Raw genomic sequence first — 15,674 nt, forward strand, 5'->3', positions numbered from 1 at the left:
GCTCTCTGATTGGCCCAGAGTCTACAGTGAACGTAGACTCTGGGCCAATGACGGTTCGTCGGCTGACTGTAGACAGTTCGGCTCTCTGATTGGCCCAGAGTCTACAGTGAACGTAGACTCTGGGCCAATGACGGTTCGCCGGCTGACCGTAGACAGTTCGGCTCTCTGGTTGGCCCAGAGTTTACGTTCACTGTAGACTCTAGGCCAATAAGAGAGCCGAACTGTCTACGGTCAATGACGGGCCGTAACTGTCTACGGTCAACGTAGACTTTGCACTTCGCTAGAATGAAATTTACTTGATTATGGAGTTAATATTTAATTCGTTGGAACACTGCGTTGCTCTCAAAACGCACGTTTTACTAGTTGTGCTTTAATCATGTGTTTAAAATAAAACAAAACTTTATTAAATGTCTGACACCGAGTTTAAGTTTAAGTTTAAGCATAAGAAGCAGCTCATGTCTATAAACAAAACTAGGTCAGTTTTTTTAACTACTTGAGCAACTTCAATCACTTTATTTTAGAAAGTAAAATAGAATCAGGAAAACCGTATTAAAAAAATGTTTTTAATAAATTAATTGATATCAGTTCTTATCACGTTATTCTCTGCTACTTGCTCTACACGGACACCATATATTATTTCATATTAATACATAATATATGCATTAGGCTACCATATTACCATATAAATGCATTCTACTTAAATAAACCTAAAAAAGCGGGAATTGTGCACTCTTTATTTATCCTTAATATATTTAAAGTAGTAAACTATTTACAATAGACCATGCAATGCATCACGTTTAGCTTGTACTTTGGCATAATACAATCATATTTGTCATTTTTTACACGATAATATATCAAGTCTTATTTCGATCTCCATCACTTGTTCGCTCTGATTGGTAGTCTACGCTCGCCGATTGACCGTAGACAGTTCTGCTCTCTGATTGGCCTAGAGTCTACAGTGAACGTAGACTCTGGGCCAATGACTGGCCGTAACTGTCTACGGTCAACGTAGACTTTGCACTTCGCTAGAATTCCCCAAATTTACTGGTTGAAAATAAGAAATGAACAGTAGTTGGATAAGGCTTTAATGACCAATGTATACTCAGCACTATATGCGCCTGTCCTTCTGTATTGCTGATTTTGTATGGCAAATTAAAAAAAAATCGTTACTTGGGAATAAACAGTGATAGGAGAAGGGAAGAAAAGCTCGTTTTGTAATATTATTTCTTGTCTTGAGCTTTTGAGATGCTGGTCTAGTATATGTATCAGTAAGTTGCATGTTGTTTTTATGCTGCTGATTGTCCAGCTCTTTGATCTGCAGGTGCAGTTGTAATTTATACTTTATAAATAAAATTAAGCAACTGAATCAATTGCTTCTCAAAAGGATTCACTTCTTCGAAGCGTTCGAAACGCCACTCGCTGGTGACCCCTGCTGGCCAGAGGTGTGTTTACAACAAAAACTCTGGCCTTACGTGAATGAAAACAGTTTACAAACCCATCATAGTAAATGTTTTATTGAAAGTAAAATCTATTCAATGCAATTAACTCATTTAATAAGATTAAATATCAAGCGTCTGTTCTTTTTATCAATGTTCAGGGCTTGTTTTGTTTGTTCCATGGATGGCTCAGCTAAACAGGCCAGTAAGAGGCTATTAACTACTATTATTCCTTATAATTAAACTTATGTCTACACATTTATAAAACTGATCAGAGCTCAGGTAAAACCTATAGACACTTGTCTATCGGTAGTCTAACGGCCAGATGAAAACGCTAAATTATCCAAATTGACAGAGTGTGTTAAAGATATAAAAGATTGGATGACGCGCAATTTTCTTTTATTAAATCCAGATAAGACAGAGGTAATACTTATCGGTTCAAAAAACCACCCACAAAACCTCTCACAATACAACTTTAACATAGTAGGATGTCCTGTTACTTCATCCTCTACAGTAAAAGACCTGGGTGTTATAGGCTACTTGACTGCAACCTGTCTTTTGAAAATCATATTTCATATGTTACAAAAACAGCCTTTTTCCACCTTAGAAACATTGCTAAGCTACGTAATATGCTATCAGTTTCTGACGCAGAAAAGTTAGTTCATGCATTCATGACATCGAGACTAGATTACTGTAATGCTTTATTAGCTGGTTGTCCTGCGTCCTCAATAAACAAGCTACAGTTAGTCCAAAATGCCGCCGCTAGAGTTCTAACTAGATCAAGAAAATATGATCATATAACACCAATTTTATCATCACTACATTGGTTACCTATAAAGTCCCGTATTAATTACAAGGTATTGCTACTGACTTATAAAGCCCTAAACGGCTTAGCTCCAGTCTATTTAACGGATCTTCTATCGCCCTATAATCCATCGCGCTCTTTAAGATCACTAAATTCGAGGCTTTTGGTCATACCTAGGATATCCAGATCCACCAAAGGAGGGAGAGCATTTTCACATTTAGCTCCAAAACTCTGGAATAGTCTTCCTGATACTGTTCGTTGCTCAGACTCGCTCTCCCAGTTTAAAACTAGATTAAAGACGCATCTCTTCAGCCAGGCATTCATATAATACTTTTAATCTTACAGTTAAATCCGGTCTCTAGTTCATAAACGCCAGAGGAGAACTGGCCCCCGACTGAGCCCGGGTTCTCCCAAGGTTTTTTTTTTTCTCCATTAGGTCACCTGATGGAGTTTTTCGGTTCCTTGCCACTGTTGCCTTTGGCTTGCTCAGTTGGGGATATTTGGATATTTAATTTAACTAATCAATCAACGATACTATTGATCAGCATTACCAAACATGGACGTTCCATTAGAAACAAACATTGATGTATTGTTTTAATTTATTACTGTGAAGCTGCTTTGATACAACCTATGTTGTGAAAAGCGCTATATAAATAAACTTGACTTGACTTGACTTGACTAGTCTATCGCCTCGTTTACGGTAATCACGTGACTTTGGCACTTTGATACACGCTCCGAAACACTGATTCGAAACAAAAGATTCGTAAAGGTTTCGAAGCTTCATGAATGATTTCGAAATCGCCCATCACTAGTTTCAATAGCCAGCTAAAGATTTGTTTGTCTGTATGAAGATTCATTTAAACTCAACTTCAGCCATTGAATTTCTACTAAGTAATTTTGCCACCATTACATTTGTTGTGGTATTTTAATTAAAATAATATAAAAAGTAAGCAAAACATTTTTTTTCTTTTTTTTAGCTCAGTATGATCACTCTTTTTTTCCACCACTGAAAAAGTCTGTTTTCACAAATTCCTTTGTTTATCGCTTCATAAACTGGCATAATTATGCATGTTTTTTATTTTTGTCATTCTATGTTTTTAACATTAGAGGATGCTATTCGTATATGTATTTCTCTTATGGTAATCTGACATTTTTGACAATTTTCTGTAGAAGTGCCATTCATTCTGAAAATGATTTAACTCATAGTCCATATTACCTTTGAAAGCCGGAGTGATTTTTTTATTTTCCATAAATTGTATAGTCAAACTCGGTTGTGTTTGTCCTGAATCCACATTGAGAGAGAAAAAAATAGCACAAGAGCCCACCAATTTTGTGAAATTACAGTATTTGATATGTATTTAATGTAACATATTTAAGGAAAAGAGAAAATACACAACACTGTACATGATATAAGAAAATATGACAAAATATTTTTGACAATGCCTTAAAAGATATGTGCTTATTTGTATGAGGCCAATAGTGTTTGTTATACATAGATCACATGCACAACATTTTTGGGATATTTGAATTTGATTATTCTATAAATGTCAAGTAGCTACTGAAATTCTGCAATAACAAATTGACGAACATGGTGTGTCTGGCTATAAAACATGTTAATCAGTGAGTAAGAATTCCTTATAACACATTGCAGACCTTACAATAAAAATATTAAAATATATATCACACAAAAAGTAGTGTGTTCATTCACAACTTTCCATATCTCCAGTACTAGTCCTTTCCTTCTAAACCCACACCTTTCCCTTCCCTTCTCTCTTCCCGGATTGACGTCCGCAGCATCCCCCTGCCAGGCCGCGGTGCTGGGTCGCGGGAAGGTTTTTGTAAACGGCCCGGCTGTAAGGAATAAAACACAGACCCAGCTGAAGGTGGCGAGCGAGCCGACAGTACGCAGCCAAGGCCAGAACCAAGAGTGGAGTCACTAGCAGGAAACCCACAACCAGCAGAGCCACGCAGCCGCCGTCATTCAGCAGGTCCGAGCAGTACGGCGTCGAGCCGTGCGGGCGCACCTGAAAACAGAGGCAATTTGACCATTTTTGTTCATTTACATTTATTACATTTTAGTATTTTGTAATTTATTTGTAATAAACACTTTAAGTGGACAATTAGAAGTGTTATTTAGTTTTTTAATTAATTTTTTTTAAACATACGCGCAGAGTGTGACGTCATATTGTGACCGTTGCAGTGTGCATAGAAACAGAAATAATTTGTTGGTTGTGCTTTACCACAGTTACATTGATTTCCCATGTTGGCTCTTTTGTTTTGCTTAATAAAGTAGTTATAGCTGCTATTAAAAAAAAAAAAAAAAAAAAGTAGAAATAATTCGTCCGCTCCACTCCCGAGCGCAAGTCCACCAGTGTTGTGTAAGGTAGGCACCTTTTTACAGTCTATGGTAGGCATTAGGCATGTTTTTAGTGTTTATTTCTATTTCCTGTCGCTGTGGAGGCTCTTTTATTGTATATGACAGAGTAAACAGGCTTGATTTAAAGGTTTGATTTATGTCCCCGTAGACCGTTCGGTTGCATAACAATTGAATAAAGCCGTATCAATAATGTCAAAAATGTGATGTGGGATGGGTGTATATGCTGTTTAAACGAGTGTACTAACCGATACGCTTGTTGTCTTTCACGGAGTTCTGACGAGTTTTATAGACTTTTATGGAGCGGTGGAACCCCCCCTAAAACACAGCACTCCCAACCTAAAACATCTTCCCTCGCCCCTGTTTAATTGGTGTGGGGTTGAGGATAAGAGGTGGAATGTGTGTGTGTGTGTGTGTGTGTGTGTGTGTGTAGGCATTGCTGAGGATGGTCTCCCTGGAGGAATGAGTCTGTGAGGTGTGGACAGACAAACAACAGATACACTGGGCAAGAATGTTTGCTGACAGCACAGATCGTTCGTTACATCCATCTATAGGTTTACATGCATCCAAGAAAAAAAACACTTACATTTTCTCAAAAACACTCTAATGTTCTCATAATATATTGCACATCACCTCATTTCTCAAAGATTCTGAAAACTTGTTTGAAGATTCACTCTCCAAATCCCTCCTTTCTGAGAGTCTACTCTGCTCTGATTGGTCAGAAGGCCCAGTCTGTGGTGATTGGTCTACTCTGCTCTGAATGGTCAGATGGCCCAGTCTGTTGAGATTGATCTACTCTGCTCTGATTGGTCAGATGGCCCAGTCTGTTGTAATTGGTCTACTCTGCTCTGATTGGTCAGAAGGCCCAGTCTGTTATGATTGGTCTACTCTGCTCTGATTGGTCAGAAGGCCCCAGTCTGTTATGATTGGTCTACTCTGCTCTGATTGGTCAGAAGGCCCAGTCTGTTGTGATTGATCTACTCTGCTCTGATTTGTCAGATGGTCCAGTCTGTTGTGATTGGTCTACTCTGCTCTGATTGGTCAGAAGGCCCAGTCTGTTGTGATTGGTCTACTCTGCTCTGATTGGTCAGATGGCCCAGTCTGTTGAGATTGATCTACTCTGCTCTGATTGGTCAGATGGCCCAGTCTGTTATGATTGGTCTACTCTGCTCTGATTGGTCAGAAGGCCCAGTCTGTTATGATTGGTCTACTCTGCTCTGATTGGTCAGAAGGCCCAGTCTGTTGTGATTGGTCTACTCTGCTCTGATTGGTCAGAAGGCCCAGTCTGTTGTGATTGGTCTACTCTGCTCTGATTGGACAGGTGGTCTATTATTATATCTGAATTTCAGCTCTGGATCTTCCTCAACATTTGATACACAGTGATATGAATGATGGCATCAGTTTTTCCGTACCAATTCCTTTTGAAGTGCATTTAAAGTGGATTCACAGTGCTGAAAGCAACACGAACCAAACTCTTCCAGTCTCAGCTACAACTACAGTGTTTGAGGGTCAGAGTAGACGCTGTTCACGGGCAGCCAATGAACACCATAGACTGGCATTATGCAAATGAGTTACATTGTTACGTAGGTTTGTAACAGGAAGAGAGACTGGAATTACTGACGACTCGTTTCAGCAGTTCAGAGTCGATTCTTTCTTTTAGGAGACAATAACTTTATTTGTCATGCACTTTGATCTTTAAAACTTTGCAGACCTTTTACATTCACAAACAGCTGTACTACACACTGCATGAAAAGTAACATTCGAAAAAAGCATAATATTGGCACTTTTTTTGAGCTGCTCTGTGCCTGATCACTAAAAATATAAGAGAATTTGCTTTTTTCACGATCATGTTGCATATTTATCCTTGATTGATCCGTCAACTTGCCTGAAGCTGCAATAGTAATATATGTTTCAGACAGATACCAAATTTTAGTTTTCCACTGTGATTCTTTGGTTAAATAGCATTGCACAGGAGGAAGGGTAACTGACGGATGAACCTGCCCCCCACATTCTTTATCTATTCCCCTGAGAGATGGAGGGAAGCAGCGTTTAAGAAGAGTGACTGAGTAAACAGGGAGTAGGAGGGTGAAAAACTGATAAAGCGCATCTGTGTTTGGATCTGCTCTTTCTCACTCACTGACAGGTTTCTTCACTCAAGGAGATGCTTGTAAAAATCACAGTTAAATACAGTCATACTTAAAGGTGAAGTAAGCCAGTGTTTCTCAACTGGTGGGTCGCGGAGTGAACAGTCAAAGAAACAACATAAACAAAAAAAACGTATTCAAAATATTTTTTTCGGATGCGAGACTTTTGATTTTCAAAGACGCGCGTGATACAGAATCAGACGTGCCTGAGAAAAACGTTGTTGTCCCGATTCATTATCTGCGGAGATGTTGTCACGCTATATGTTTGTGTCATTATTCTAACGATATTTTCGTAGCTTGTTGAGAAATAAAAATTGTCTCATCTCAGAAAAACAAACTTTCCTGTCCTATCAAGCAATATACTCTTCAGATGTGGCGGCGCGCGCTTTATATCACTTCAATAAACCAAGTGCAAAGAAACTACGAGTATGCAACGCCGTAGTTACGTTGTCAATTAGTAATTCACAAGTTCACACTTACAAATAAATCAGATAGAATAAATGCGTATTTAGCGTGCTGTCTGAGGTATTCGGCCCGAACCCAAAGCACTCCCCCGTATTCCTGGCTGTGGAAGAACAAGCCAAGAGTGAGGAGTCGGGGTGGTGGAGGGATGCTGAAAACTGTCAAGGAATGTTAGGTGAGTTGACAGAGTGAATATATATATGCTTCCTCTCATGCTGACATGACATGGTAATTGTTTGATGACAAGTTGGATTGATTATTTGAACGTGCTCCTCCCGAACTTTGTTTATGAAACATCATGTGCTGAAATAGAAAAGTAAAGTACCGATAAATCACGTAACTGCCGTCGTGTGTTAGCTGGAAAGGATTTGCATGATGTTTTCAACATGGTAACTGCTGTTTTCACAACCCCAAAATGCCAATTTATTTTCACTTTGTGTATTTTGCTTTTTTTTTTAAATAACTGTGGTGGCTTACCAACTTACCAACCTTTGCAAAAACTAGTTTGGGACTGCTAATACTGTTTATTCATCAGTGTTAGTCATATTCTTACAATTTAGGCTATGTGTATGTTAAGTAAAGGGGGACATTACTTGTGTGTGTCAACAATTTTTGTGAAAAAACAAGTGGGTCTCGACTTGACCATGGGAAAATTGGGTCCCATGGTCAAACCAGTTGAGAACCACTGCAGTAAGAAATGCTGTTGAAAATGCTGTGAATATTTACTAGATGTTGTTCAGGTGGAGCAATGAAGGGAGGGGTGTGTTTATTTGGTTGTCGATTTCATGTATGGTTAACTGCACCTTATGTCACGTTGATTTGTATAGCTCTTTTCACAATACAAATAGTCTCAATTATCCTCTTGAATTATCCTATTGTGTGTCTTTGACAGACTCCTGAGGAGTCGACTGCTTATGTGAAGTGACAAACTATTCACACCATGGTGGTCTGCTGTTCCTTACAGATCTTTGAATTCATCTCTCGTTCATATGTGTCACATGGGGACTAATTGGTCTGAGTGGCCATTGATCTTTGATCTTAAGGTCTGGTAATTGGAGAGGCTGGAAGAATTCAGCCTTTATTTACACACACTGACCCTTCCTGACCCATGGGTGCTATGCTTAAGCTGTTTTCTTCTAGAAAGAGACAAAGAGCATGTGAGATGTATCTAACAGAATCTTGTCTGTTAATTTCGTAGTAGCGTTTGAGAGAGAAATAGACAAAGTGATTGTCAAAGTGCAAGATTGCCTATAGTCACTATACAACTTTGTGAGAGAACTTTTTTTCTCATTATTAAACTCCAGTAATCCACTCCTGTCCTGAAACACTTCTCATCTGACGTCATCTTCAAACTCCTGACCTGCCCCTGCTAATACTCCTGCACTCAAACTGCTGAGAAATGCCCGAGATTAAGAGATTACTTGGTGAATCAAAGAGAAGCAGAGGCCAAACTCTCATAAATCCCTAGGAGAATATCTCTGAATCATGATTAGCTTTTATTCTGAGTCTTTTTCCCAGATTATAAAGGACATTCCTTTAGTGTTGCTACACTGTTTGTCTTTCAATATGCTTTAAGCGTAAATGACTTGTTAAATGGCTCTATCTTCATCTCACTTTGATTAATGCAATGCCCTGTTTTCTACTTTAAATCCACACACTTCACGTTTACAATTCATTTCAAATGTTGCAGAATTTTGACATGCAATATGTCTTTATTGGACTTATTTTACGTTTTTTTATTACTTGTATATAAAGCAAGCACATTGTTTGGCGTTCATTTAAGAGCTTATTTAGATGAGCTTTTCATGAACTGTTGGCTGTTTCATTTGATGGAGCATTTGCAGTGAAGGCACCATTATTATGAAATCATCTTCACGTTGATCTGCAGAATCTGTGTCTGTTTTGTATAGACCTGCTTTTATTATTTTGTGAAGTTTTTGTTATTGTGTTTTGTTTTGTAGAGTGTTTTTGGCACAACTTAGCTATATAAATGCTATATAAATGAAGCATTGTTTTAAATGATTTAACTTTTTCCACTCCATACTCTGTTCTGAATAAACTGAGAATCAAAGATTTTTTTGTTTAAAATAGATATTGATGATTCTCTCGCGATTCTGAATAGACAACTAAACAAAACATTCATTTATTTTAAAATGATTCAAATTTTATATATATATATATATATATATATATATAGACTGATTCAATGACTCGCGCATAATTTACTTGTTTCACTTCACTTGAACAAATCTCTTGAATGATTCAATATAGTCGCCACCTACTGGTGTAACAATGTAATTGATATAATCTTTACTGGAAGCGTGAAGTTTCAAATTCAAAAGGTGATTTATTCTATTTTGATCGCTTCTGTAGACATCAGTGTTTATATCTGAACTATAAATTTTATCCCATAGTTTTTATGTGGGTGTTTGAATCAAGATCACGATCTTTAAACAATTAATCGTGCACCTCTACTGGTTGTGTAGCTATACTACGTTTAATATTTTATATTTGTGAGTAAAGTTTATTTTGTGTGTGTGTGTGTGTGTGTGTGTGTGTGTGTGTGTGTGTGTGTGTGTGTAAATATTCTGTTTTATTATAATGTTTCTCTTACACAATTTTGTCTTATTTATTTAAATGAAATAAAATGATTTAAATAATTTCTAATAATTATTTTAGACAGTTTTCAGGTTGTTTTTTGCTCCTGTGTCTATACGTAATATGTCCTCATCACGTGAAATGAGCAACTTTGAGCTGCGTGTTTACTGTCGTGTCCAAAATCAGTTCACACATCCTTCAAAAACAGCCTTTTCATAAACTCTGTATATCGTATATGTGACCCTGGACCACAAAACCAGTCACATGGGTCATTTATCATGACCCATGATACATCATCTGAAAGCTGAATAAGCTTTCCAGTGATGCATGGTTTGTAAGGATAGGACAATATTTGGCCGAGATACAACTATTTGAAAATCTGGAATCTGAGGGTGCAAAAAAATCGCCTCTAAAGCTGTCCATTTATCTTCGTGATTGTGCAGCATTCACTCACAAAAATAAATGTTTTATATAATTACGGTAAGAAAATTTACAAAATATCTTCATAGAACATGATCTTTACTTAATATCCTAATGATTTTTGGCATAAAAGAAAAATCGATAATTTTGACCCATATTGTTGGCTATTGCCACAGATATACCCGTGCGACTTGTGACTGGTTTTGTGATCCAGGGTCACACATTCTTTTGATATTGTGAGCAGTTTGATGCACTTCTCCCCTGCAACTCTTACCGTTGAATGACAGAGAAAGCCGAACACCACCATGACGATAGCAGGAGTGAGGATGAGCCCGAAGACACAGCCGGCCAGGCAGGCGTTGATGGCAGCGATCAGCAGGTTCTGCGCGGTCACCAGCACTGAGCAAGCCCAGCAGTCCAGAGACCCCCGCAGCTCCAGCGGACCCTCCGCAGCCGAGTACGGGGGAGGCACGACCACCCCAGATCCTCCGACCGGGGTCCCGGCGGGCACAGTCGAGGCCAGGGAGTTTGTGTGCTGGAAACTGGGATGAGGGTGATGGTGGTGATGGGTGTTGGTTGGGAGCTCTTCAGAGAGGTCGAGGGCCTGGTGATGAGCCCCCTTCTCCAGTGTGCCATTCATGCTCATCCTGATCTAAGGACGATAGAGATCGAAAGACTTTACAAAAGTAAAATAAAGCAATAAGCCCCGTGAAGCAGTGATTTACAGTGAGTTTAGAATAGCTAAGGGGCATTGTTAGGCATTTAAAGTTTTAACCCTGGCTTTCAGGACTACATCTGGAACGCCCCCCCCCCCCCCCCCCCAACCCAACCCAACCCACTACTACACTGTAAAAAGTGATCAGTTGACATAACAAATTTTTGTTTAGGAAACCTGTTGCTGTAAGATTATTAAGTATAACTTCATGCTTAATAAAAAAAAATTAAGTAATGTGGAATTGTCAAGTACATATAACTTAAAAAAAAGAATTTCAATTAAGCATTAAGTTTACTTACTAAAATTTAGTAAACCCGTTGCCTTAAAATTATTAAGTAAGTGAACTGAACACTTTGTAGAAATGTATGCTCCCTCCCGCCAGCTCAGGTCACTGAATCAGCGTCGTCTTATTCCCTCACAACGAGGCAAAAACTCACTCTCCAAAACCTTCACTCTCTCTGTTCCTCTATGGTGGAATGAGCTGATACACTGTAAACCCTAACGCTCAAAATAATTAAACAAATTAGTTCAATCAAATGAACTTTTATGAGTATTTAGTACTTTCTTTTTCTTTTGAGTTAATTGAACTGACACATTTTAAGTGATCTGAATTGTTTTCTAGTTTTGTGTTTTATGAACTTGTTTCTTTTAATTTAGACAAACTTTAATTTAACTGAATCTGGGCTGGGACTTCAATTTTCCAGCATGCTTTGCCATGACACTCAAAAGTGAGAGTAAATGCTAAAATTAAGTGTTAAATAATATTTTTGGTGCCAGATTAATGTTAAGTGGGAGATTTAGTAGTGTTTAATGTTTTGTTATGCTTAGAAGAGTTTCTGTTATGTTGTTTTTTTGTAGGGTTATCATGGCATGAGTTTAGTTTGAGAACAGATATATATTAAATGTTTCATGTTACTGTACTCATTCAGCAAGTGCTATGCTAATGTCAAGGAATTGTTACCAATTAGCAAATTAGCATTTATTGAATTAGCTGGTAAAAGCTATAAGTTTCCTCTACTAAAAATATTTCAGTCAAGATTACATGATCATTTTAAGTTAAATGTATGAATTAGCTTACTCAAACATTCCAAGTTAGGAGCATTTAAAATGAGAACAAAATAAAAAGTTCTGCGTAAACTTTAAATTTCTTAACTTAAACAAAAATTGTATGTACACTGAAAAAAATGATTTGTTGAATTTAATAAAAAAATGTATGGTAAGTGGTTGCACACAATTGATTTTAGCTACATTTAAACAAATACATTAAGTTGAACTTAATCAATTTTAGTTCAACTTAATGCATTTGTTTAAATTTAGCTAAAAATCAATTGTGTGCAACCACTTACCATACATTTTTTTATTTAACTCAACGAATATTTTTTTTTCAGTGTAGTCTAACTGATTACCTCAGATTTTTTTAGTTTTGCCAACTTATTCGGGTTTACAGTGTTGTCTAATAAACCTGGCATTGTGTACTATGACGATTGTTGGCTCTCTGATGAATGCTTTGTTCTTCTTTTTAAGTCACTTTGGATAAAAGCATCTGCTAAATGCATAGATGTAAAGTTAACCCTTAAATGCATTAATGTTTCGCCAATCATAATTATATATTTGGGTCTTTAGTGACCCGGATCTACAGTATTCAACATTTGAAGTGAATCAAAACCTTTCATCAAGGTATACATGAATTTTGAACAACACCTGTTCTTGTCTTAGAACAACTTTGATGAACTTTTTTGATCCACTTCAAATGTTGACTACTGTATATCTAACATGGAAAACTCTGCTGATATTTTAATAAAAGTTACAAAAGAATAAAATAAAGCATTATTCGTTACCATTTAGAACTTGAAAGGGTTCAGTTTGAGCAGATGTTTCTATCATCATCAGAGCTCGTTTAGCGTCTGGCTTATATTGGCTCTGTGATTGTGACATGTTTGCTAACAACAGCGGCTGCAGGAAACTCTAGGTGATTTCACTCTGAGCAATTGTTTGAAAATCTAAAAAAGCTTGTTACTTTGGTGGATGCGTTCATAGGCGACTTTGACATCTGTTTTGCACTGTTTCCTAAAGTTCAGAGCAAGGTTAAATCACTTATCGCCAGGAAACTAGGGTTGTATGATCCTTTAATTAGGTCTTTAATCAGAGACTGATTGTTATCTGAAAGCCAATTGGCCCTTTGTGGCGGAAACTAATTGGTATTTCAGTGTGTTTGGAACAACACAGGCGATATGATGAAGTGATTAAGAGTGAGAAGCCTTGACATCGCAGTAACACACCTCTGGAGATTTGATCTCTTTTATCATTTATATGGGTATGTATGATGTTACCCCAAATAAAAAAATAATAATATTAATTTTCATAATTAAGCACCCTCACCCCAATCACTGTTTCACTTTTAAGTTTTGTATAATTTATTTATTCTAAATTTGTCAAATAGTAATGAGATCCATCCTTTCAGGACACAATGATTGTTAGAAAAATAAAATCAGCATTAATTGCGGGTGGTCCAACAAATGCTACTATGATGTAAAAATTATTGTTTTAGTTGTTAATGAGATTTTGTCAGAGTACAGAAATAGAAAATGTCACAATGCTAAAATCCTTATGATCCTCAAGAGGCTTAATTTTCTTTATGCAAATTTTTTTGTTTTGTTTTCTAAATTTTATGTAAGTAAAAATGTATACACGTCATTTAAATTGCAAAATATATATAAATCAGGAAAAAGTCACTTTTATTGTCATAATTTCTTCCAAAAATTGTCTTGCTTCTCATGACACTCTAACAATCAATACCATAAAGATACAATATAGTACAATCACCATAATAATAGTACTAATAATAATAAAGATGCAGAACTGGCCTAGAACCCCAACTCTGATTTAATCAGTTTATAGGCTGTTATATATATATATAAAACCTGTGGAGAGTGGGAAAGAGGTTAGACTGACATCCCCCCGGTTAGACTGACTGACCATCCAGATAGGACTCCAGAACAATAGACCGAGGTCAAACTACATAAATACTTTACACGCCAGACAGCTGTGGCCTCAATGCCATACGCTAATCATCTAAATATGGATACAGGATGGTCTCCGACTCACACACACACACATACACTCTCATCCTTAAACACTAGATCCTGAATATGCCATCAGTGATGCATGATGAGGGTGATATGCACACGTTTGTGCGCTTGCTGACCGTTGTGTCTTCCTGTCTTTGTATTCTGTTTGTTAGCGCCTAATGTATGGCATGTGACTCAGCATATAACAAACACTCCATCACCCCTCACAGGAAACCTGAACACAAGCGCACACTATGCCAAACCTGGAGAACACACACTGCTCCACCCGCTAACACTGTTTCCACTTTTCTGGGAATCACACAATTGAGAATTAATCTGGAGTAAATATTACTCAGAATCAACCTTATTTATGCATGCATAAAGCAGAAACGAGCTATATAGCAACTTAAAAATCTTTATAGGTGGAATTGTTTTTACTTTGCTATTTATATTAGGTTTGATATGATCTTATACTGATTCATAAACATTTTTGATCAATGTCTGCTTCTACTTGATGGGGTATTTTAATTGATTAATCCATATACAGTATAACTTCACTGGTAAACACATAGTTCATTCAAGAAACTAACGCCGTGGAATTAGCCAACCAGATATACTTCAATAACTTAGCTGACAAGATTATGAAAAAATCTGTTTACCCCTCTCCTCCCCAGCACCACCTGTAGACGTCTGCTATGGGGTTTTTAATATATTCTTGTCCTTTATGTATGTTATTTTAACTAAGCTGCTGAACAAATTCTTGTCTTTGCTCAGCATTGGCGTAGCAGATCTCGTCCGCAAATATCAAGCATATGTACTTTACATGCCCCATGCCAATAAATGCTGGTTAAATAATTCACTTCGAGAGTTATCACGATTAAAACAGTCTTTAAATGAAAGGTAGCAGGTATGCACTTGCAACACTCCACACTAGAAGTTATGTGAATTAATGTTAAATAAGCAATCTAACAGATCCGTGAATTCCAAGCGTTCCCCTGCTGTGGCCTCTGATAGGTCAGTCTCACTGCACCTTATCAAGCCCTCTGCACCCCCCACTCACCCGATGCTGAGAGTCCAGTAGTCCTCTTCTTCTTGTTGCCTTTGTCTAACTCAACATGCACTCTTTGTTTTTTGTTCTTTTTTGGAATTCCTTGTTCAGAAAGTTCTAGAATCTCTAAAATTCTAAAAACGTTTTCCCTTGCTGTACTAGACTGATCCTTGCTCTCATTTCTTGTGTTCTCTGAAGTTGCAGCTGTTTTTGGCTGTGTATGAGTCCACTCGCTCTCTGTTAGTGAGGCGGACTGAGATATGGATGTATCCCGCCTGGCAGTTATAGCAGTGCCTTTCTCTGTGCCTCCCTCATGCCCCCTCCCCCTTTTCCTTACCCTTCTCTTCTCCTCTCACTCCCTTTCTTTACTTTTTGTATGGGGGGAAGGAATGTTTATTTAAAGAGCCGAAGTGAAGACTTAAATTACTGCTGATGGATAGAGAGGACATGAAACCACCTCTTCCACACCTCCTTTCTCCTCTGCTCGAAACATAAACTGCTCTGACCACATGGTGCCAAGTGTTGTTTTTCCTGCAATCTTGTGGTGGTTTGGTTGATGTTGCCCAAGTGATCTGTGCGTAAACTCATGTTATCCATCTTCCTC

The 15,674-nt window shown here is 37.6% G+C and overlaps 1 protein-coding gene across 3 annotated transcripts; it reads right to left on the reverse strand.

Annotated features, from left to right (window-relative positions):
• Positions 1 to 3,222: 3,222 nt before the first annotated feature.
• On the reverse strand, positions 3,223 to 15,552 carry tmem88b (transmembrane protein 88 b). Of its 3 annotated transcripts, none has more exons than XM_079867699.1 (3): positions 15,083 to 15,552; positions 10,514 to 10,891; positions 3,223 to 4,265 (listed from the first exon to the last, which is right to left on the reverse strand). In XM_079867699.1, exons 2-3 carry the CDS (start codon positions 10,883 to 10,885, stop codon positions 3,984 to 3,986), a joined length of 654 nt encoding a protein of 217 aa, XP_079723825.1. In that variant the 5' UTR covers positions 10,886 to 10,891; positions 15,083 to 15,552; the 3' UTR covers positions 3,223 to 3,983. The 3 variants fall into 3 exon arrangements, with proteins under 3 accessions (XP_079723825.1, XP_079723823.1, XP_079723824.1); XM_079867697.1 differs by lacking the exon at positions 15,083 to 15,552 and adding an exon at positions 12,793 to 12,990; XM_079867698.1 differs by lacking the exon at positions 15,083 to 15,552 and adding an exon at positions 12,793 to 12,990 and having other exon boundaries at positions 10,514 to 10,915.
• Between the last annotated feature and the right edge of the window lie 122 nt (positions 15,553 to 15,674).

This window comes from Squalius cephalus (assembly GCF_949319135.1).
Source record: "Squalius cephalus genome assembly, chromosome: 3".
Taxonomy (NCBI): Eukaryota; Metazoa; Chordata; class Actinopteri; order Cypriniformes; family Leuciscidae; genus Squalius; species Squalius cephalus.

What these genes read in the sequence shown, in the direction of transcription:
- tmem88b (XM_079867697.1), bottom strand. An exon ending in GCTTTCTCTGTCATTCAACG is followed by an intron (nt 4,266 to 10,513) that starts GTAAGAGTTGCA and finishes CTCTGTTTTCAG; the next exon opens with GTGCGCCCGCACGGCTCGAC.